Source organism: Peromyscus maniculatus, chromosome 9 (genome assembly GCF_049852395.1).
Source record: "Peromyscus maniculatus bairdii isolate BWxNUB_F1_BW_parent chromosome 9, HU_Pman_BW_mat_3.1, whole genome shotgun sequence".
NCBI classification, from domain to species: Eukaryota; Metazoa; Chordata; class Mammalia; order Rodentia; family Cricetidae; genus Peromyscus; species Peromyscus maniculatus.
In genome coordinates, this window is record NC_134860.1 from 1,065,334 (window position 1) to 1,087,469 (window position 22,136).

The window sequence follows — 22,136 nt, forward strand, 5'->3', positions numbered from 1 at the left end:
ACGCAGACTGAATAACTAGCTTGATGGAGGCATCTGTTTTGGTGATAGGTTGTAGAAGGTACTCGTGTGCTCGGTACGTGGGGTAAACAACTGATGAGGACTTGAATGTCCATCTCAGTCTGGCACTGACCAGCCAGGGGAGCTAGTGAACAGAGAACCAGGGTCAGCCCAAGTGAGCGTGGGAATGTAGAGCCCATATTTGAGCCTTGGGCCCCTGGCTCTTCTCTGATGCCCTTTCAATCATTTTGCACAGGTTGGGTCTTTGACCTTGGTATCACCAGCTGTAGCATCAAGCTGCCCTGCAAACTGCTGATGTTCCCCTTCATAGTTGGGAACTTCCGGCTCTGGGGAGGAAAGCCCTTGAATTTGAACCCTCGCTCTGCCACTTACCAACTGTGTGACTTTTGGCAAGTTGCTCGAATTTTCTGTGCCTTGGTTTCTCACACTACCTACTCCCGGAAGTGTTGTGAGGGTTGTGTGAAATCCTAGAATCAAAGTCCAGCACCTGACACTGACCCCCGATCAGTGGTCAGCATTGTCCATTGTGTTGTCGTCACGTTGCCAGCCTTGAGCGAGAGAGTCATGATGCTTACCCCTGGGTAGCTGCAGTCTACTGGGGGAAATGTTAAGGATAATGCACTTTAGGATTTACTGGGAAATCTTAGTGTCATTTGTTATTCAGAGAGACTATTTAGAAGTCGCTGCAATGTGACTGGAAGATAGCGCTGTTTGTAAAGGTCTTGATGCACAAGCATGGTGCCCTGAATTCAACTCCCAGATCCCATGGTAAAAAGCTGCGTATTGCCAGGTGGTGGTGGCTCACACCTTTAATCTCAGCATTTGGGAGGCAGAGGCAGGAGAATCTCTGTGAGTCTGAGGCCAGCCTGGTCTACAGAGCTAGTTCCAGTTCAGGGCTACACAAAAACACTGTCTCAAAAAAGAAAAGAAAAAAAAAAGGAAAGAAAGAAAGAAAAAGAAAAGGCCAGGTATGGTAATATGTTCTTCTAATCCAAGGGCTATGGGAGGCAGAAACAGGGGGGGTGGGGGCCGCCACGGGCGGATCCCTAGGCTTACTGGCCAGCCAACCTAACCTAATAGGCAGGCTCCAAACCAGTGAGAGACCCTGCCTCAAAAAACCAGGTGCCTGAGGAGGAGTGGTACCTGAGGTTGTCTGCTGGCCTCTGCATGTTCATGGATGCATGTGTACACACACAAGCACACACACAAACATCAGTAGATAACATCAGTGCCAGTATTTTGTGCCGGAAGTAGAGCTCTGGGCTGCACAGGTGCTGGTGGTCCCTGGCCTCACAGCCAGGGGCACTGTGTGCTCCATCCAGAGCAGAACTAACCAAGGTCCTCCAAGCCGAGAGCAAGTTATGACTGGAGGAAAATTTGTGAGGCAGTAAGTCCACTGAGGGAAGAGGGAGCTGTCACAGCTGAAGCAGGCCTGTAGGAAGAAGACAGGGAGGGAGTCAGGGCTGTTTCACAGATAACGCGGACGCTGTGCAGCCAAGTACTTATTTTTAAGCTACAGTGGTATATTTTAGGCTAGCTTCATCCCACTCGCACTGTCTGTCTCCCTTGTTTTCATCAGTGTCTTCCTTTTTTCTCCTAGTGGGTCTTCTCTCTGTTTGGACCTCCTGTTTATGTTACTATTTGCTACAAAAGGCCTCTGTCTATGTACTGGTTTGTATTTTGTCAACTTACACAAGCTAGAGCCATCTGGGAAGAGTGAGCCTCAATTGAGAAAATGCCTCCTCCCACCAGATTGGCCTGTGGGCAAGTCTGAAGGGCATTTTCTGGATTAATGATTGATGTGGGAGACCCCAGCCCGGGCAGTGCCATCTCCGGGTAGATAGTTCTGGACTGTATAAGAAAGCAGGCTGAGCAAACCATGTAGAGCAGGCCAGTAAACAGCGTCTGCCTCCAGGTTCCCGCCCTAACTTCTCTTCATGACGGACTATAAGGTGTATGAAATAAGCCCTTTCCTCTCCAGATTGCTTTTGGTCATGGTGTTTATCATACCAACCAGGACAATCTTCATATGCAATTCCTGGTTATGAGAATTCTGCACTCCATTTTCTAATGAACTCTTAAGACCTATTGCTGTACTGAACTAACCTGAACTATGGACTGCCTGTGCCAAATGTGCTGCCTCTAGGCAAGGTGCTCCCATCAGCAGGAGACGATAGCACTGTTAGCCAAAGACTTTCTGAACCAAAAATGGAGTAAAGGCCATTCCCCATGCACGCTTTCACCTTGGTTGTTTCATAGAATCACATAATTGTAAGCATTTCTCTCTCAATCACTTTAGCGTAACAGTCAAGAAGCTATTCCTGGGGGTCATGTGACTGACCCATAGTCACCTAGCAAACTGAATAGTAGAGCCAGGATTGAGCCCTGTATGTTAGTTAGCTTTTCATCACTATAACCAAGATATCCAAGAGGGCAACAGATGGGGAGGTTTTATTTCAGCTCATGGTCTCGGGAGTTCAGTTATTATGGTGAGAAAGGTGTGGTGGCGCAGAGAAGTTCACACTGTGCTGCCAGCAGAGGAACTGGGGGACTCCCACACCCCTCTGGCTTTCTGCTCTCTCTCTCATTTTATTTTGTCGGGGCCCCTAGCCCAGCAGATGGTACTACCCGCATTCTTCATAAGATGTCTCCCCTCAGCTAATCCTCTCTGCAAACACCTTCACCCATCTCTTGGGTAATTCTTCATCTGGTCAAGTTGGCAGTGACTACTAACTGCTCCAGCCCCTTTGTCTCCCAGTTTGGGTCAGTCCACCGTTTAGTATGCTGCTGCCTTCGTGTGTCCAACATTCCAGTCAGTGTTTCAGACCATGGAGTTACAGAATTAATCCCTTCCAAAGGAAGAAGGATGGGCAAATGCCTAAATCTATCACTCTCCCTCTAATTCATTGAGAAAAGGGGAGTGGGATGAATTGGTAATCATTCTTACTTACTGTATGGCTAGAATGTGTGTGTGTGTGTGTGTGTGTGTGTGTGTGTGTGTGTGTGTGTGTGTGTGTATCTTCTCATTAAATCATTCATGGGTTTTTATCTTATTAAAACCTTGAAACTGAGGCCAGCAAGATGACTTAGTGGGTAAAGGCACCTGCTACCAAGCCTGATGATGTGATTTTGTCCACAGGACTCACATGTTGGAGAGAACTTACTCACATTCGTTGCCCTTTGACCTCTACGTGTATTCATGGTATATTTGTTACACCCACACCCACACTCACACACACACACTTTACAAAATAAAGTAAACCCTGACAGTTTTGCAGATGATTAGACTGAGGTTTGACATCATGGATTAAATTGTCACACAGCTGTCCAACAACAACTCAGCGCTGGAGTCCAGCTTCTCACCTGTGGGCCTGCCTGCCACTCCTGTTGTACCGGGAACTGAAGGAGAGTGTGTTGAAAACCCCACAAGGAACGTTTGGATGCAGGGCTTGGCAAGTGTCTCAGTGTTGGAGCACCTGCCCGGTGCTGGGTTTTATGTCAGCGCAGCAAGAGGGCGGGGTGGGAGCCAATGTCGCTATAGAGCCAAGGTAAAGAAAAACACTTTAGTCTTCACAGGGCACCATCGCCAGGCAAACACTTTCATAGCCGTTCTTTAGATTTGGGGCAGCCTGCGGGTTCCGACTTGGTGACTCTGTCATTTTCCCTTCCCATTCAAAGTTCTTTTAGGATGTAAGGAAGGAACTAGGGAGCTCGCCTTAGGTATCCCCACTTCCAGCTGGTACGGATGCTTGGCCTCCTCGGCCAGGTAGAAGGAGAAAGTTGGCTCCTCTCCCCTGAGCTCCTCGCTGGAGATGAGGCTGAGTTTAGGAAAGATGCCAGATGGGTGGGGATGAGAGAGGGAGGAAAGGGATGTGGTGTTTGGAGCTCATGATTCAGGAAACGTGATGGCACCTCCTTTCGGGGTGGCATGAGGCAAGCACTTAGGAAAGAATATGAGCTATTGTGCAGTTTTTGCTAATGGGCGGGTTGTTTTCATAAAGTTTTATGATCAGGAAACTGATGCAGAATGCTGATCCCTTTGGTTTTTTGCTCTGACAGCATCATTTTTGTATTTATTTTTGAACTTTGATGACAGGCATTTCCTTGAAAACTTCTGGGGGTAAACTATAACAAGACACCCCAAATTGCTTCCTAACAGCAGAATCCAAATGAGAAGCTACAGTTTATGATCTTTTCGATAACCCCACAGGACAAATCCCTCCCCAGTGAAGGGAGGATAGTTCCTTCAGTAACTGAGGTGGTCTAATAAACGTGATCCCTTTTAAAACATTCTAGAAAATGTGCCTAACATGTGGAAAACCTCTAGTGTCCATTAAAATGGGGCCTGTCGTGGCAATGAAAATACAGATCGGATTGCTCCCCTCCCCCGAATCATAAAAACCCAGCCTCCTCTGCTGTTCTTTCTCCTGGAAGATGATTTCATCCTCTAGTACGCGGTCCTATCTGCTGTGCGTTGGAAGGCAACAAGCCAATGCTTGGGCATCTGGCTGCCAACTTTAGAGATGTTAAAAGCCTCTTTGGTTGCTGCAGGGCGTTAATTCATTGCCTACCTTGTAAAAGTTGTGTCTTACTGCATTTTCCTGGCACCAGAGAAATCCCTGTACCTACTATTGCATTTGGGTTTTTCTGAGCCTGCAGGCAGCTCGGGGTTATTAAAGTTCAAAAAGGAAACCACATGATGTTGGCTCTACAATTTCAATTCTCTTACCTCTTTTCCTCCCTTCCTCCCACTCACTGACAGATGAGTTTGGCTGTCTCTATGCCAGAAGCTCTCAGGCACCTCTTGTAAGAACCTAAGAGGGAGATCATGACCCTCCTCGGGTGGAACAGTGGTCACTGATTTTGTGTGGCTGGGAAGGCACAGGGAACAGCACCGCTCACATCATGGCTGTCTGGGAAGCAGAGAAGGGATGTTGACATGAGATAGTAATTCAACGGTGGGTCTTTGGAAATGTGGTTATAGACACAACCAAAGGTCTCTCCTACCAACCTTCCAGACGATTCTGATTCTAGTCAAGTGGACAGTAAAGATTCACCATCCCAAGCAGCTAGCATCCCTTTGGCTTCCTGGGATAAAAAGTGGAGTCTAGGGATAGGTGTAGTGATGCATCAATAGTCTCAGATACTCAGAAGGCTGAGGCAGGAGGATCATTTGAGCTTAGAAACTCAAGAGCAGCCTGGGCAGCATAAACGAGACAATGCCTCAAAAAATCAAATGAAATGAAATGAAATTTGAGTCCACACATTCACATCATCCTGGAAACTTCAGATTGGAGTTATGTGGGACCTTAAACACCAAATAAAATCCTGCTCCTCTCCTCACCAAAGTCAGCCTTTCAGGCCTTACCTTGAGAGAGCAAAGACTCAGTCTAAAGAGCCCTAAGTTTCAAAGTTGTTTCCACGAATTTTGGACCATCAGAAAGCTAAGTTAAGGACCCATGTCTGCTTTTCAAAATTTCTGACAGCCGTCTGCATATGATGTCCTGGTCCTATCCCAAACACTGTGCTCTGGCGAGTGGGGGAAGGGCACAGGAGTGCTGAGCTGAGGAGCTATTGACCACTGATGGCCGTTAGGACATGGTCAGTTTTCTTTAGAGGAGCTATTGACCACTGATGGCCGTTAGGACATGGTCAGTTTTCTTTAGAGGAGCTATTGACCACTGATGGCCATTAGGACATGGTCAGTTTTCTTTAGAGGAGCTATTGACCACTGATGGCCGTTAGGACATAGTTTTCTTTAGGGATGTGGTCCCTGGTAGTCTGACTATGCCTAGGTGGATGTCCCCCACCCATGTGTGTATGGGCAGCATTAACTGGACTCTGGGTTATTTGAAAAAGAGAGAGAGTATATGAAGTTGGGGGGGGCATGAAGTGGGACCTAGAAGGAGCTAGAGAAGGGGAGATATGATCAAAATTATTATTTGCACGTATTACATTCTCAATAAATAAAAAATGCCAATAAAAAGTCATGAAGGGGGGCATGAGGTAAGGGAAATCCAGCAGGAGCTGGAGAAGGGGTGAATGTGATCAAAATTTATTATATGCATGTATGAAATTCTCAAAGAGTAAAATTTTAAAATGTAAGATAGCGTCCCACTACAACCTGTGGCTGGCCTAGAACTTACTATGTGTAGACCAGGCTAACCTCAAACTCACTGAGTTCCACCAGCCCCTGACTCCTGAATGCTGGTATTAAAAGCACATGCCACCATGCCTGGCCATAAAAAAATATTAGTTTAAAAAGAAATTAGAGGCTAGAGAGATGACTTAGCAGTTAAGAACTTGTACTGCTCTTCTAGCACCCACTTCAGGGGGCTCACAATACCTCTGGCCTCCTCATTCACTCACACTCATGTGCATATACCCACAACACACGGATACATGTACGTACACGTAATTTAAAAACAACAGTTTTTCAAAGAAACCACACACCGTTACTTGGGAGGGGGGAAAAACCCTCTAGATCTACCTTTTTTCATGATATCTCTGACCAGTCCTAATTCAATTTAATTTTCACTTCATTGTTTGATATGTGCCAGCATGGTAGGAGGAACCAGAACTGATTTGACTAGCAATGTGGGTAAAACCCATGACCCCTCCCACACCCACACCTGACTGGGGTCAAACAGTGGAGATGAAGGATCCATGGATAGCGGAATATTGGGGTGAGAGAGGTACCCAGTGCTTTGAGAAGACAAAGTGAGGGCTACCCTAGCCTGAGGGGGTCAGGGAGGTGGGTGGGGTGTGGGGGTCACAGATGGCCTTGATTGAGAGTTAACCAGGCAAAGCCAGGAGTGTTGTAGTGATGACACCAAGATGGGAGGAGCGAGGACTAAGCCGCGGCTGGCGCCTTCCTGCCCACTGTTTCGTTGTCAAGACTCTTAGTTTGATCAGGACGGTGGACACATGGGAGCCATGCTTGCTGAGTTTGGGCTTGGATGTGAGCTGGGGGAAAATAAAAATCAAATAAATTCGGAGCTCTCAGCCTGGGGAGGCGGCTCAGCTGGTAGAGAGCCTGCCTATCAGGCAGGAAGCCCTGGGTTCATTCCCCCAGCACAGCATCAACTAGATGTGGTGGCGGAGGCTTGTAATCCCCGAATTTAGGAGGTAGAGATGGGAGAAACAAGAGTTCAAGGTCACCTTCAACTACAATGAGTTCAAGGTCACCTTCAACTGCACTGTGAGTTTTAAGGCAGCCCTGGCTTTCTGAGTCCCTGTTACAAAAGTACAATAAAATAATAAAAACCAGAAGCTCTCTTTACTCAGCTCCCGCTTGGCCAAATTGGCCACAGTGTTCCATTAACCCACCCCCTCCAACTCCCTGCAAAGCTCTCACTGTGCCCAAAGCACCTGGGACATTTCAGCTTCTGGGCCCCATGAAGCTCTGCAGCACACCAGCCCACGTCTGCTCCCACCAGATGAGACACATGCCTGCCAAGAGTCCCTGAACCTGTTCCTTCTGGTTGGACTAGTTCTGTAATTAAGGTCTCCTACAGAACACCTCCCCTCCAACACACACACACACACACACCCCGGCCCCAGGCCTTTTTGCAGGTAAACATCTCAAGCCAACAGCCCTCCTTTCATTCTCTACAGCTAATTTTTTAAAAACTTAAACGCAGTTGTGCCTCTCGGCTATGAAGATAAGTGTGTTTTCATTTGGAGCCCTGGAAACGAGATTGTAAATCCAATCCCAAGTGTCAGAACATGTCTCCTGGTGGGTGGCTTTGCTGGGAGCTGAGCTGAAGTGTGGACTTGCACATTTTTCACTGTATCCCTTAGGCATCCACATGTAGATAGCACATTGCGCTGCACACTCAAGATCCCCAGTGCACAATAGTTTACATGAACCAATAAATAGTTTCCTCTGCCCATTCTTGGTTTTGATGCTGTAACATTGGGCTGAACATCCCCACATACTTGTGACCAAAGATCTGTGGTCACTGCTGATGGCAGGGGGTGTGGGAGCAGTGGGGAGCCAGTTCACTGTTCTGATTTTAACACAGTATCACTCAAACATGCTCTTTGACTGTGTTGATCAAAAATACAAATTTCTAAGCTCCCCGCCAAACATTCTGGTTCAGTGGACTCTAAATGGGGCCTAGGATATGGGTTTAGTAAGCTTTTCATTCAATTTCACTTAAAGCAATGTAAGGAAATCCTGCCCCTGGCTGCTTGGATGTCAAGTGTCCAGTGCAGACCCAATGACATGAGCATGGTTGGGTGTCTTTACTCACATTTGCCTTCACTTTTTTTTTTTTGCATGTGTATATGTGTGTCTGGTGTGTGTGTACATATATGTGGGCACATATGTATGTGGAGGCCAGAGGTTGGTGTCCTCACTTTATTTCCTGAAGCAGGTTCTGTCATTTGAACCAAGAGTTCACTAGTTTGTTCTGGCATCCTCTCTCTTGTCTGCCTAAACACTGGGATTACAGGTGGCTACTGTGGTCACTGGGGCTTTTCTGTGGATGCCGAGGATCTGAACTTCCGTTCTTGTGTTTGTGTGGCAGGCACTTTAACTACTCAGCCACCTCCCCAGCCCCTGCCCTCACACATTGTGTCTTACAAGGGATCACATTGTATACTTTAGTAAGATATCCGCCCCCCCCCACCTCCGCTTTTTTTTTTTTTTTTTTTTTGGTCAGGGTTTTGTTTCTCTGTGTGATCGGCTGTCCTGGAACTCACTCTGTAGACCAGGCTGGCCTCAAACTCACAGAGATCCACCTGCCTCTGCTTCCTTAGTACTGGGATTAAAGATGTATGCCCCCACCGCCTGGCTTGTTGTGGAATATTAATTTAAGATGTGTTATGTTAGTTTATGCTGTGGAACATTTGTTTAATGATGCAAAGATGTGCTGCATTCTTTTATGTTGTATTTGTTTAACTCTGTGAAGCCGTGTTACTGTGCCTGTCTAAAACACCTGATTGGTCTAATAAAAAGCTGAATGGCCAATAGCGAGGCAGGAGAAAGGACAGGCGGGGCTGGCAGGCAGAGAGAATAAATAGGAGAAATCTGGGAGGAGGATCAAGGATCCAGAAAAGGAGAAGGAGAGGACACCAAGGGCCAGACACACAGACACACAGCAAGCCATGGAGTAAAAAAGAAAGTAAAGAGATACAGAATAGAGAAAGGTAAAAGCCCAGAGGCAGAAGGTAGACGAGATAATTTAAGAAAAGCTGGCAAGAAACAAACCAAGCTAAGGCTGGGCATTCATAAGTAAGAAAAAGTCTCTGTGTGTGTTTGTTTGGGAGCTGGGTGGTGGGCCCCCTAAAGAGCCAAAGAATAAAATAAAACAACCAGCAACAGGTTTGGGGTTTTGTTTATTGGTTGTTGTTGTTTTAAATTAGTTGACTGTTTTCAGACTTGTTCCTGAAAACAAAACATTTTGGACAATGAAAGAATTAAATCTTCCAGCTGTAGAGTATCCAGGGTTGGCTTTTCACCCTTCTGCCTTGGGGCCAGCAGGCTGGTCCCCAGGCAGGAGGAAGTACCATTGTGTGTGACTTCAGATGCAACTGTGTGTGCCATTGCTGTTTGTGGGGCAGCAGATACCACAGAGTTCCCTGCTTTCTCCTCCTCATTCCTCCCACCAAGACTGTCGTTGGAGAAAGGAGAGGGAGCTTGATCGTTAACTGGGACCATCTCCCAAAAGAAACGGGAGGGGAGAGATGTTGTAACATGTGAGTGCCCGGCATGTACGTGCATGACTCTGTCTGGTTAACCAGTAGATAAGGCTACAGGTACCAGGGAAGCCACAGAGGTTTGCATGGTGGGAGGCTGAGCCTTGGCAGACCGGCTTCTTCCTTGATGCATAACTTCCCACCGAGGTTTCATCTGAAAGGCCATGTCTGAAATTGGACCATATTTATTGAGTAAATACCTGCCTAGCAGGGAAGCTTAAGAATGGGGAGAAAAACCAGAGGAAAAGTAGCTAATCAAGGAAGCACTCAGTGCCTATTTGATGAATGAATGAATCACTCTTTCTTATCCATGAGTGAACCTTTAAGAAAAAAAAAAGAAAAGAAAAGAAAGAAATCCAACCCTGATATTCAGGCCAGTGCTGATAGGATAGAGCAAGGTCCCGTTGACTGAGATGGTCACAGCCACTTTAGCCTCTGAGGTTTTTAGCCCCATGATGGGTCTGTTCTGAGTAGTGGGTAAGTGGGTTCACACCTGATCATGTGCTGGGTTAAAAGGGGCTAATCACCAGTATCATGCATGGCTGCAGAGTCCCAACCTCTCAGCACAAGCGAGACCACAGCTTTGGGCTTGGCGTCGTTCCTGGAAATGCAGAACAGGCTTCTTGATTCCAGGCTCCTGGCTCCAGACAAACACTGCCCGGCTGTGAAGCATTTTATAGGATTATAACTGGTTGTGCTAAAGGAGACCTCTGAAAGGTGTTTTGTGCTGTTGCTTTTAGGGAAGCTGCTGTTAGGCAGTGTTGTTCCTAAGCTGTAAACACACACACACACACACACACACACACACACACACGGCAGGGGAGGGTTGGGGGGGGTGGCAGACCACCACTGCTCTGCTGGGAGGCCTTGCTGGGTTGGTCTAGCCTCCATCGAACTCAGATGCTAGCCTGGCTCTGTGTTTGGGATTCCTCTCATAGGGCAGCCTGTTGGCTAACAGTCTTTGGTCACTCACACCCCTACTTAGAGTCCCAGACAGTTTGCTCAAATCCCGGAGCAGAGGGAGAGGCCTGAAACCTGGAAACAAGGCAGAAATTGCACAGGGCAACACACACTCTTAAAAATTGTTTGACTGTCTCATGGAGCACATACAAAGCTTGTATATCCTGCCCCAAATTGCTGGCCTAGTGTATGGGCTGTATTGTAATATGTGTGTGTACATATGTATCTTTAATGTGTATGTATCTTTAAGAATTTAAAGATGAGAATCCTATCTGGAGGTAACTTGGAAGAATTAGAATTCAAGGACACTGGAGATTTCCATCATCACTGTCACATTCATTTTGGAGCTTAGCCCATTTTGCAGTAAAGTAGTTACAGGCTATTAGCAATTCTCAAGAAAGGCAAAAAAAAATCTTAAGAGAAGATGAAATGTATATGGTAGGCTTCTTATTATGTGTGATATATTTGTTGTACAATAATTAAATTTGGGGTTCAATTTCTCTCCCCCATTGTGTGTATGTTCTCATGTGTGTGGTTGTCAGTGGAGGCCAGAAGAAGCTCTCAGATCCTCTGGAGTTATAGGTGGTTGTGAGCTACCTAATGTGGGTGCTGGGAATTGAACTTGGATCCTCCTAAAGAGAAGCAGGTGCTTTTAACTGCTGAGCCATCTCCGCAGCCCTCCTGCCCCCATTTCCAAGGGTTTATTTATCATTGTCCTATGTTTTTGGTGTTACGCAGTCTAGTTCTTCCTAAGAACATTGAAGAAAGCACTCAATACCAGGGCTGTGGGAATTTGTTGGGATAACCCCCCATCAAGTGCTGTTTTCCAAATGGAGAACAAAGCCCAGAAAACTTCACCAGGGATCAAAGCTCATTCCCAAACTGTGGATGCCCAGGGTCCTGTGTTGAGATTGTCAGTGAGCCCTGGAAGAGCAGCAAAAGGAAAAGGAGAGGCCCAGGGTGCTTTGGCTCTGGGACATGTCACTGCCCCCAGGCCTGGTTTGGTTGGCTGCCCTTGGAGATGGGGTTCCATCACACTTGGCCAAGCTTGCAGGGAGTGTGAATGTGTTCATGAGGACTCACCTTCAGTGTCGCTCAGGCTGAAGAGATTGAGCAGGAACACCCGCAGGGAAAAATCAGCCGTTCGAACATGCTCCTGCCCACTTGCTGTCTCTTTTGCTATGGCATGCTTCCTTTTGCTTCAGGGTATATACTTGGGAGGAAAAAACGCAGGTGCTTTCTCCAGTCTCAAATGGAACCCATTCATTTAGGATTCTTGTTTACAACATATGATTCTTCCTGCAGCCAAAGGTAGTCAGTCTCTCTGCCCTAATCAGGCAAGATGATGGGTGGGTTTGTTGCTGGGGTATGGATTTGGTACCTGAGATGAAAAAGCCACATGTGAAGCAGTTTCCTGCCAGGGAAAGAGGAACCGGAGGGTTCTGACCTCATCTGGAAACAGAGAATACTGAAATGGAGTCAATTTCTCCATCACACTGACTCCCTCATCAAGAAACAAAAGCAAGAGTCAGCACCTCCCTGTACCCGATGTATTCATGCCTTTCACAGGAGTATGGAAAGATACAGTGAAGTTCACAAGAAGTGTAATTTGTACTTCGAGGAAGTGATAATGTTAAGAAAATTAATCTCTTTTCCGAGTGACAGGTGAATGTGTTTTTATTGTAAGAAATTGAAAAACATTAGCTGTAACTTTCAAGTTTGTCCACTTTTTAATCCTAGGTGTTTCTCCTCTGGCATCAGGGACAGTGTAAGCTTGCTGCAGATCCTTCCAGACATTCATTGTTGTTGATCTACAAGTATGTCTTTTGTTGTTGTTGTTGTTGTTTGAGACAGGGTTTCTCTGTGTAGCTTTGGAGCCTGTCCTGGAACTCACTCTGTAGACCAGGCTGGCCTTGAACTCACAGAGATCCACCTGTCTCTGCCTCCCCAGTGCTGGGATTAAAGGTGTGCACCACTACTGCCCGGCAGCAAGTATGTCTTTATAGAAAATATAGGAAAAAGAAAGTACTCTTTTGTAGATATACTTTTAACACAAATGGTATTGTACTGTTTTGTCCCACATTGTTATATTTTGGATGCTGGGAATTGAACTCAGGGCGTCGCCCTTGCTTACTATTCTACTAAAGATCTGCATTTCTAGCCCTTTGCAATTATTCTCAAACTGAGGCCAATATGAAGATCTTTCAATTCCACACCCACAGACCCATCTCCTTTCTGATCCCTGTAGGGTCGTAGTCTATAGTGAGGAAAGTTTACTCAAGCATGCGCTTCGGAGAATGTTACCATTGTTTCTAGTTTTGTTTGTTTTTTACTGGCGTGGGCAAGGCTGCAGCATCGACTTTGCAATTGCTTTTTGGGGCATCTACAATGTCAACGCTTCCCCAGAAAAGATCCTCAAAGGCGTGGTCTTCGCTATTGGCTGGAAACAGACCCACTCAGTCCAACGTGGGTGTAGGGCGAACGGCTGGAGGGGACTTCGTGCGTGGTGGAAAGGATTTGTCTCTTGGGGTGTGAAGGTTGGTTACACAGTGCTTTTAAATTATTCAGAAATCAGTGAATGGCACACTTAAAATGGGTGCATTTTACTGTTGGGCTGTTTTTACCCCAATAACATTAAAATAAAAGTGTCTAGGACAGCTAGGGCTATGTAGAGAGACCCTGTCCAAAAAAAATAAATAAAAGAAGAAGAGGAAGAGGAGGAGAAGAATGTGCAGTCCCCGGGCCCCGGCCACCTCGCAACCGGCTGGCTGTTCTTCCAGCTGTTATCTCCGATATGGCGGCTCGGTGCTTGTTCCCTGAGGTCTCCAAAGCTGGAAAAACCGCCCCCCCAGCCATGGGAGGTGTCTGCAAGTTCGCACCTGACGCTCCTAGGAGGGCGGGGTGGGCCTCTCTAGCCCCGCCTACTCACCCGCCCATGTAGGCGTGTCCTGGAGCGGCCCCGCCCCTCCCGCTGGATCCCTAGCGTCCGGCACACCAGGCTAGAAGCAGCTGTAGGTGTCCGCGTCGCCGCCGCCGCCGGCACCGTGGAGCTCGGGCCCTCTTTCACCCGGGATTTTTGTTGTCGCCTGGGGTCAGCGGTGACATCCCAAAGGGCAGGCCCGGCAGCCGCCATGGTGGCCAAAGATTACCCCTTCTACCTCACTGTCAAGAGGGCGAACTGCAGCTTGGAGGCACCCCTGGGCAGCGGGGCGGCCAAGGACGAGGTAGGACGCGCCCTCCACCACCTGCACCTCCCGGCACCTCCGCCGCCTTACCCTGTGTACCGCTCGCTTTCTTGCCATCTCCCCCGCGTGGTGCTGCGTTTCTCGGGGGATCGCCGCTCAAAGTGTTTTCCCTCTCGCGTCTTCTCTGTGGCTCCCCTCTCCCGGCCCCTCTCCCTGCGCCCGGGAACTGCAGCCCCTCGCCGCTGCCTCTCTGCAGCCCTCTCAGACAGAACCCCGGTCTCTGTCTAGAGCCGGCAAAGACACCTACCCCCTGCCCTGTCAGGAAGGCCCAGGTGTCAAGAAAGAGGCAGTCAGTAAAGCAATGTCTACCCCTCCGCGGCCGGGGTTGGGAAAGCCTTAAGTTTTTGGGGATCGGTTCAGACGACCAACCGGACACGCTTGGCTTTGCAGCTGTTTGAGAGCAAGGGCTGGACAGGGCACTTTTACTTGTCACATGTAACCTTTAATAAAGGAGGCTGGGGGAGGGTGTCGTTCATTTTGGGTCTGAGCTAAATGAGTAGTTGAGGGTCTCCTTCGTGACTGCTGAAATGAGTTGTACTCTGGTGAATGGGAAGCTGCCTTGAAATACTGAAAGCAGTTCCCTTTCTGGGAACTCCGTTGTGCCCTTGGGTAATTGAGGGAGTCCCTCGGTTTGGTTTGCTTGGGCTTCCCCCCACCCCCCACCCCCCATCATGTGTCCGGTCTCTGGCAAATCCCTGACTGCCCTTTGAAGTTGGTTAGGTTCAGCTGGAGCAGAGGGCGATCCTCATTATTTTTTCAGAGGTTTGGAGAAGGCAGTTGCTTTATTAGACCCCAGCTTTCCTGTGCTGGAGTCCATAGGACCGGCTCATCGTGGGGTTTGTGTGTGTGTGTGTGTGTGTGTGTGTGTGTGTGTGTGTGTGTGTGTGTGAGAGAGAGAGAGAGAGAGAGAGAGAGAGAGAGAGAGAGAGAGAGAGAGAGAGAGAGAGAGAGAGAGAGAGAGTTTTCCACTCTCGTCTCACTCTGAGAACTGAGACCAGGGTGAGCGGTGGAGCTGGAGGCAGATGTATGTCTGGCTTATCACGGCACTCTTGAGTTCCACCTCCATACCACACATCCGTCTGTTCGGTGTGTGCACCTGACTCACTGAATCGTGTGTAGGTGAGGAGGGGGCATAGCATCAGAGATTCATCTCCTCCTACCAGATAGCCCTCCCCCCCCCCAACAGAACTCCAATAGGCTCTAGTTATATTCCCGTTTTTGTATGCCGAGTCCAGGCTAAATCTCTCTCCTTTCCCTAGTTCAGTTGAGTATTTTTAGAGTTTCTAGTCTCAGCAGCTGTGGAAGTGTGGTGGGTTCTCATTTGTTTGGACAGGATGGCACCTTCATGGGGTTCAGGTTGTTCAGGCTTCGAATGGATATGAATTTTCAATAGCACTGGGGCTGGCGGCTTCTCACTCTCCTGGGAGGAGAAAAAGAATAACCAATTCGGCTAATAAATTAAAGTGGACCAACGAAAACAGTAGTGGAAATAGCTGTGAATTCTGACAGTTTTTTTTTTCTTTTTCCCTATCTTGTCCTGTGTTTGGGGTATTTTGGTAAAGGCTTAACTGAACTGCCTGCTTATTCATTCCTTGCTAGTCATAGTCTGAAGACATCTGCTGTAACCTTTCATGAACTGTTACGCTAAGTTTCTTCATTACTAGTTGGATCCACAAAATAAAATATGCTTTATTTTCCCTTTGTGAGGATGTGGGTGTGTAAAAATCAAGGATGGGAGGTGAATGCTTCTGGGGAATACTTGGTAAATATTTTTCAGGTATCACCATTGAGTATTATTATTAGAATTATTTTTGCCATAATAAAAATACACTTTACAGAACTTAAGGCAGAGATAGGTGCCTACAACTTCATTGGTCAGGTTTAAATCACTTCCTAATAATAGGGATAGGCAAAGTTAGAGAAAAGAAACCTAAGTGGGTTTCAGGGGAAGTTTTCTCTTTTCTGTCAGCACAAAAGGCAGCTTCTGTAGACCAGACTTTTTGCAAGCTGTGGACTGAAGTATATTTTCTGCCGGTAGGTGTCGCCAGTATTTGTAAATGTCAAAAAAAAAAAACCTCATTCACTTAGTGTCTTTTTAAAAAAATGTGATTATATAACTGTTTATAAAGTAAACATTGATTGTTAGGTCCTAAGAAAGTTTCTTTTTCAAGAGATAGTTTTTACTCTGTAAAAAGAACAATAACAAAAGGAAACTGGTCTATCTGAGGGCCTTCTTGGGTTGATCAGGACTCCTTGACCTTCAGTGTGCTGTGGCTGAGCACCTACCTATGCCTGGTACAACTGTACCATGGCAGTTCCTCCTGAGTCCCCTCTAGGGAGGACCGTGTATGCAGCATGGCACCAGCCAGTTCCTTCTAGCACTCAGTCACCAGCAAGGTGACGGCCACTTAACAGAAAACTGGGGGGGGGGGGGGGGGGGCAGGCTTTGATGTTCACCAGATGCTATGTACCTGAGTAAAAATGATGCAAACACTTCTCTTAAAAGCAAATAATAAAATTTCTCTTCAGGGTTTAATTTAAATGCTTCCTTTTTTTTTATTTCAGTGGCAGCTTCCAGTGACAGCAAAAATGATACCTATTTAAATTTTTTCTTTAAAAGATCTTTTTTAAACTATAAAAAATATTCTATATAGGTGGTGATAGTCATGTCTGATATTTTGTGTCGACTAATAAAAAACTGCTTGTTTTTGTTTTTTTTTTTTGTTGTTTTTTTTTTTTTTTTTTTTTTTTTTTTTGAGACAGGGTTTCTCTGTGTAGCCCTGGTTATCCTGGAACTAGCTCTGTAGACCAGGCTGGCCTCGAACTCACAGAGATCCACCTGCCTTTCCTTCCTGAGTGCTGGGATTTAAGGTATAAGCCACCACTACACAGCACAAATGTTTAACTTTTGTTTTGCTTTGTTTTGTTTTGTTTTTCAAGACAGGGTTTCTCTGTGTAGTTTTGGTGCCTGTCCTGGATCTCTCACTCTGTAGACCAGGCTGGCCTCAAACTCACAGAGATCCACCTGCCTCTGCCTCCTGAGTGCTAGGATTAAAGGCGTGTGCCACCACTGCCCAACATCAAATGTTTAATTTTTATGCCTATGACTAACTAGATCCTTCAGCTCTAATTATCACTGTGAAATGTGAGGAGCTTGATAAATAGCTCTGGATTTTCGTAGAAAAATGTCATGGCATGAGCAGTTTACTTCTTCTGATCATTGGCACAACTTTGCTCAATTTATCTCCATTTTCATGTTCATGAAAATTTTGATCACTTCCAATGTTGGGAGGGAGTGCTCACTCTTGGTCTGCTAGGTGTTACGAATACCTAAATATTATACCTAAATAATAAATACCTAAATACTAAAAGGGAGGCTGCTACTGCTACTGAACCAGGCTGGTTTCTAGGTAAAAATCTGTTTCCCCATAGTGAGGTTTGTTTTAAATAGAAGGCTCAGTAACCAGGTATGATTAGAACTGTTAGAGTGGGGATGGACTTTTAAGAGTGGTGGGTCAACTTTGTTTTACTGTGTGCGTGCATGTGCACAGGTAAGTGTGTATAAGTTCAGGCATGTGGAGGGTAGAGGACAACTTCTACTCTTCTCCCAAAGTGCAGTCTGGGAACTGGACTCAAGGTCACCAGGTTTGCCCAGCAAGTGCCCTTACTTGCTGAGGATCCATTGGGCCTCAGTTTCATTTTTAATGGAAATCCAAACAGACATTTCTTTGTGTTTGATCTGGCATCCTGGTGGCCTGCTCACTCTGGGTGTAGATGTTTCTTGGCATAAGGCCTCGTTTGGTTGGTGGTGTTTCTAGCTATTTTCTCTATCTCTTGGTGCTTATAAACATTTCCTCACATAAATAATAGGTGTAGATCATGAATAGTTGAACATTACCCTGGGCTCCCAAAAGTATAGGGTTCTAGTTTTTACCCAGTCAGTAGCCTTGCATAGTCCTATGAATAATGGCATACATTGGATTTAATTTTATAGCATTCTGCCCTCTTTCTAATTCTATCATGTCTAGGTCTCTCGTAAAACTCCTGTCATGTTGTAGTTCATCACAAAGCATGTATTATTATTCCCCCTTTGAAGGTGACTTGCAGAAAATCCAGCCTGACCCAAGGTCCAATACCAGACTTCCTGATGGATTCCAGTATTCAGTACTTAAAACATATAATGGAAAAATAAGCAAACAAAAATGGAGGGCAATGCACAACAGTCATATACAATGCTCTAAATAAATACTTGATTTAAATATGCTGTCTTCGCCATATAACTGAGAAGGTGCCTCTGAGGCTTAGGCTAGAGGGCACCGTGGACCCTGTGTTCTGCTGTGACTTATGCCTCCCCAGTCAACAACTGTAGTCATCCACTTGGCTGTGCACTCCTTGAGTGCCAGTTATAGAGCCGAGCGGCCACCAGTTTCCTCTGCTTACTAGCTTGTCTTGGAATCTGCATCATACAGTATTGAACTGTCAGTATATATGACCAGCTGTGAGGAAAGAGTCGTGACAGCTATTGCAAGTGGACCCTAAAAATTTTTTTAGATGGCTTAGTTGGCCTCGGATTTCTCTGGGTGAAAAGTCCCATAGTTACCCAGAGAAAGGTCCTTACTCACTGGTAGTGTCTGATTGTGGTCACTAGGCCATCACTCCGAGGCTTGTTCAGCTGTAAGGGTGGCTTAGAGATATGGTTCTCCAAGATGAGCACATACTGGATAAGATATAGTAGAGGGAAGGAGGTTAACTCTACACCTGTTGACTTGAAGGCTGTTCAAGGCGTTGGCTCTGGAATAAGACTATCTGGGTCCCCTCATGTTCCCCACCGCCTGATAGTGGAGTGACCCTGGGCAAATTGTTGTGCCTCTCTGTATATCAGTTTTCTTGGTGGTAAAATAGAGATGATGATAGTGCTGCCTCCTGGAACTGGAGAGAAGGTCAATGAGGTCATTCATGTGCTGGCACATAGTAATTTCAATAAGTGTTATCAAGCCTGGTGTAGAGACTCACACCTGTAATCTTAGCACTCAGAAGATGGGGGTGGGAGGAATGCATGAGTTCAGAGCAAGCCTGGACTACAAGGCCTTGTGTCCAAAAGAAATCATGTTCATCACCCTAATTTACTGAGTGCTGTTTTATATATAGAATGCATGAGGGGCTTCGTTTGTATGTCCTTCACTTTGACCATGATCACAATGATCATATGAGGTTGGTGTTATCCTCTTGGCTTTGTTAGGGTTACTCTTGCTGTGATGAAACACCATGACCAAAAGCAAGGTGAGGAGGAAGGGTTTACTCGGCTTATGATTCCATCTCCCAATTCATCATCAAAGGCAGGACAGGAACCTGGAGGCAGGAGCTGATACAGAGGTCACAGAGGAGTGCTGCTTACTGGCTTGCTCAGCCTGCTTGCTTTTTTTCAGGTTTTTCAAGACAGGGTTTCTCTGTGTAACAGCCCTGACTGTCCTGGAACTCGCTTTGTAGACCAGGCTGGCCTGGAACTGACAGAGATCCACCTGCCTCTGCCTCCCAAAAATGCTGGGATTAAAGGCGTGGGCCACCATGCCCGGCTTCAGCCTGCTTTCTTATAGAACCCAGGACCACCAACCCAGGGATGGCACTACCCACAAAAGACTGGGCTCTCCCCAATAATCACTAATTAAAATGCCAGCCAGGCAGTAGTGGCATGCAGCCAGGTGGTGGATGCATTTAATCTCAGCACTCGGGTCATGGAGGCAGGTGTATCTCTGAGTTCAAGGCCAGCCCAGTCTACAGAGTGAGTTCCAGGATGGCCAGGGCTACAAAGAGAAACCCTGGTTCCCATTCCCACCCCCCAAAAACATGCCCTGCAGGCTTGCCTACAGCCTGATATTACAGAAGCATTTTCTTACTTGAGGCTCCCTCCTATCAGGTAACTTTAGCTTGTGTCTAGTTGACATAAAACTATTCAGCACATCCTCTTTTGTAGAAGGAAAGACTGTAAGCAAGATGTCATGGCTCTCCAGGACAGCCGAACTATGTGGTAAAGGATTCCAGTCTCACAACTTAGACTGACTGTAAAGTCTGTACTTTCCCAACCACATCACATTGCCACAAAATGACTAAATCACTGGTCTCCTTACCACATAGCACATGAAGGGTGAACCTGCCTGCCCCAGAAATTGCCTCACAATCCAAGGCTCATTGTTTCCGTAATGATTGAGCAAACCAACCCATAGTCAGTACTTCTGGCAGCCCAGCTCATAGACTAGCAAGCCCTATCTTGAGGGAGTTTTGGTAATTTCATCTGTATGTGTCTTAGACCATGAGACAGGTCTTTGCCAAAATTCTACATATTCAGAAATATGGAGACGACACTGTCTATTAGTCATTTTGTTTATCTCCATGATCCACCAGCCTTCCCCATAAACCAATAAATAATGAGGGCCTAACTACCATCTGCTTTTTAAAAACTGTGCTCCCCCTTTTTTAAAGACACACCACAGTTGTGGATGGACCAGTGCCGCTGTTTTTATATTGCTGGATGAAAAGAAATACCTGATTACATCCTAACTTTGTAAAGCCTTCTGTAAATTTAATTGTTATTAATGGTGTGTGTGTGTGTGTGTGTGTGTGTGTGTGTGTGTGTGTGTGTGTGTGTGTGTGTCTGGGGACGCCTTCATTGGTGACGTATGTGCTTAGTTGCCTTGTGTAATTTGTCACATGAAGAACTTACTGTGCCTGCATCACCATTTATTCTATGTCAGTCCACACACTGTTGGCAGTAAAAGCCAGAGGCTTCTAATGTCCTCCTCCTTCTCTCCACTTTGTTTTCCATTTTTTAGTTTTGATAGACAACATTAGCTTAGAAGAAGCTGTCAGAAGTTAATTAGCATCAGCTGGCGAACCTTCGACTGGCTGGGAAAAGAGTTGTCCCCTTTAAGTCTAGAAATACTTGGACATGGTTCTGAGCTTGGACCATTGTGTTCTTTTTCAAGAAGGCAGCCTTGGTTATTAGTAAACTTCAATTAATTGGAGCTGAACCAGAAAGCTTAACGGTAAATTCATTGGACTTTTTTTTTTTTTTCCTGGCTCTTACCTTGAGGAGGAAAGGAGCAGCAAAACAGGCCTTGCTTCCAGGGATTTAAGAAACAAATAGAACCAGCTACGGAAATGACCCCAGGTCACTGCCTCAGAGTACCCTGGTCTGTTGGGAACAGGTGACCAATGCGCATCCATTCGATCTCTGCTTAGCGCCTCCAGGGACAGAGAGCTCTTAGTATGTGAGGCCATCTTCTGTCTTTGTTCAGTATGGCTCGTGAGAAAATCCCTTTTTTATTTAACTTTTTTTGAAAATATATTTTTAATTACATGTGCATTGGTGTTTTGCCCACATGTAAGTCTGTGTGAGATTGTGGGATCCCCTGGAATTGGAGTTACAGACAGTTGTGAGCTGCCATGTGGGTGCTGGGAATTGAACCTGGGTCCTCTGGAAGAACAGCCAGTGCTCTTAACCGCTGAGCCACCTCTCCAGCCCCGGAAATCAGTTCTTGATTGTAGCACTGCTTTCCAGAGCTATTATTCTATGGTGCACTTTCTCATGTAGTGTAAATTTTTGAAAACTGCTGTCCCTCTCCTTACATCTTCCACTTCACATCCTTGCTCACAGTCCACCCAGCTGTGTCCATTCCGGCTCCTCCTTGTTTTTGCTTATTCATCTGAACATCCTCATTGTGCCAAAAAATCACAAGTGTTGATCAACCTAAAAATACTGTAATTATGCTATATTATGATGCTAAATCAACAAAAGTTTCTCTTTTATGTAATATGCACTTCCTTAGAAATGAGAAGTAGAATAATACCTTGAAAATATTTTAATAATAAAAATGACAGGGCAAAGACTAATATCCCCATCATTTAATAATCTATACAGATATAAAATTATCTATTGGCAAATAGACAAAAAGCAGCTCACGTACAGAGAATTGAGGACTAAGATTATTTTAAATGATCACCATAACAGAAATTACAAAAATGAAAAGGAGCTTATTCATACTCAAATAATATTATAGCTCTTTTGGGGGAGGGGGTTCGAGACAGGGTTTCTCTTTGTAGCTTTGTGCCTTTCATGGATCTCGCTCTGTAGACCAGGCTGGCCTCAAACTCACAAAGATCTGCCTGGCTCTGCCTCCCGAGTGCTGGGATTAAAGCCGTGCGCCGCTGCCG

General features: G+C 46.1%; 1 protein-coding gene across 6 annotated transcripts in view; it reads left to right on the top strand.

Annotated features, from left to right (window-relative positions):
* Arhgef3 (Rho guanine nucleotide exchange factor 3) overlaps positions 1–22,136 on the top strand; it is a 286,150-nt gene that overhangs the window by 203,546 nt on the left and 60,468 nt on the right. Inside the window, exon 1 of one of the 6 annotated variants that reach the window (XM_076544104.1) lies at positions 13,655–13,907. The exons of 4 other annotated variants lie outside the window; for them this stretch is intronic. In XM_076544104.1, the coding sequence (XP_076400219.1) occupies positions 13,815–13,907 (93 nt within the window). In that variant the 5' untranslated portion in view covers positions 13,655–13,814. Of the gene's footprint in view, positions 1–13,654; positions 13,908–22,136 lie in introns of those variants that run through there. One more of the 6 variants, XM_006981474.4, reaches the window with a different exon arrangement.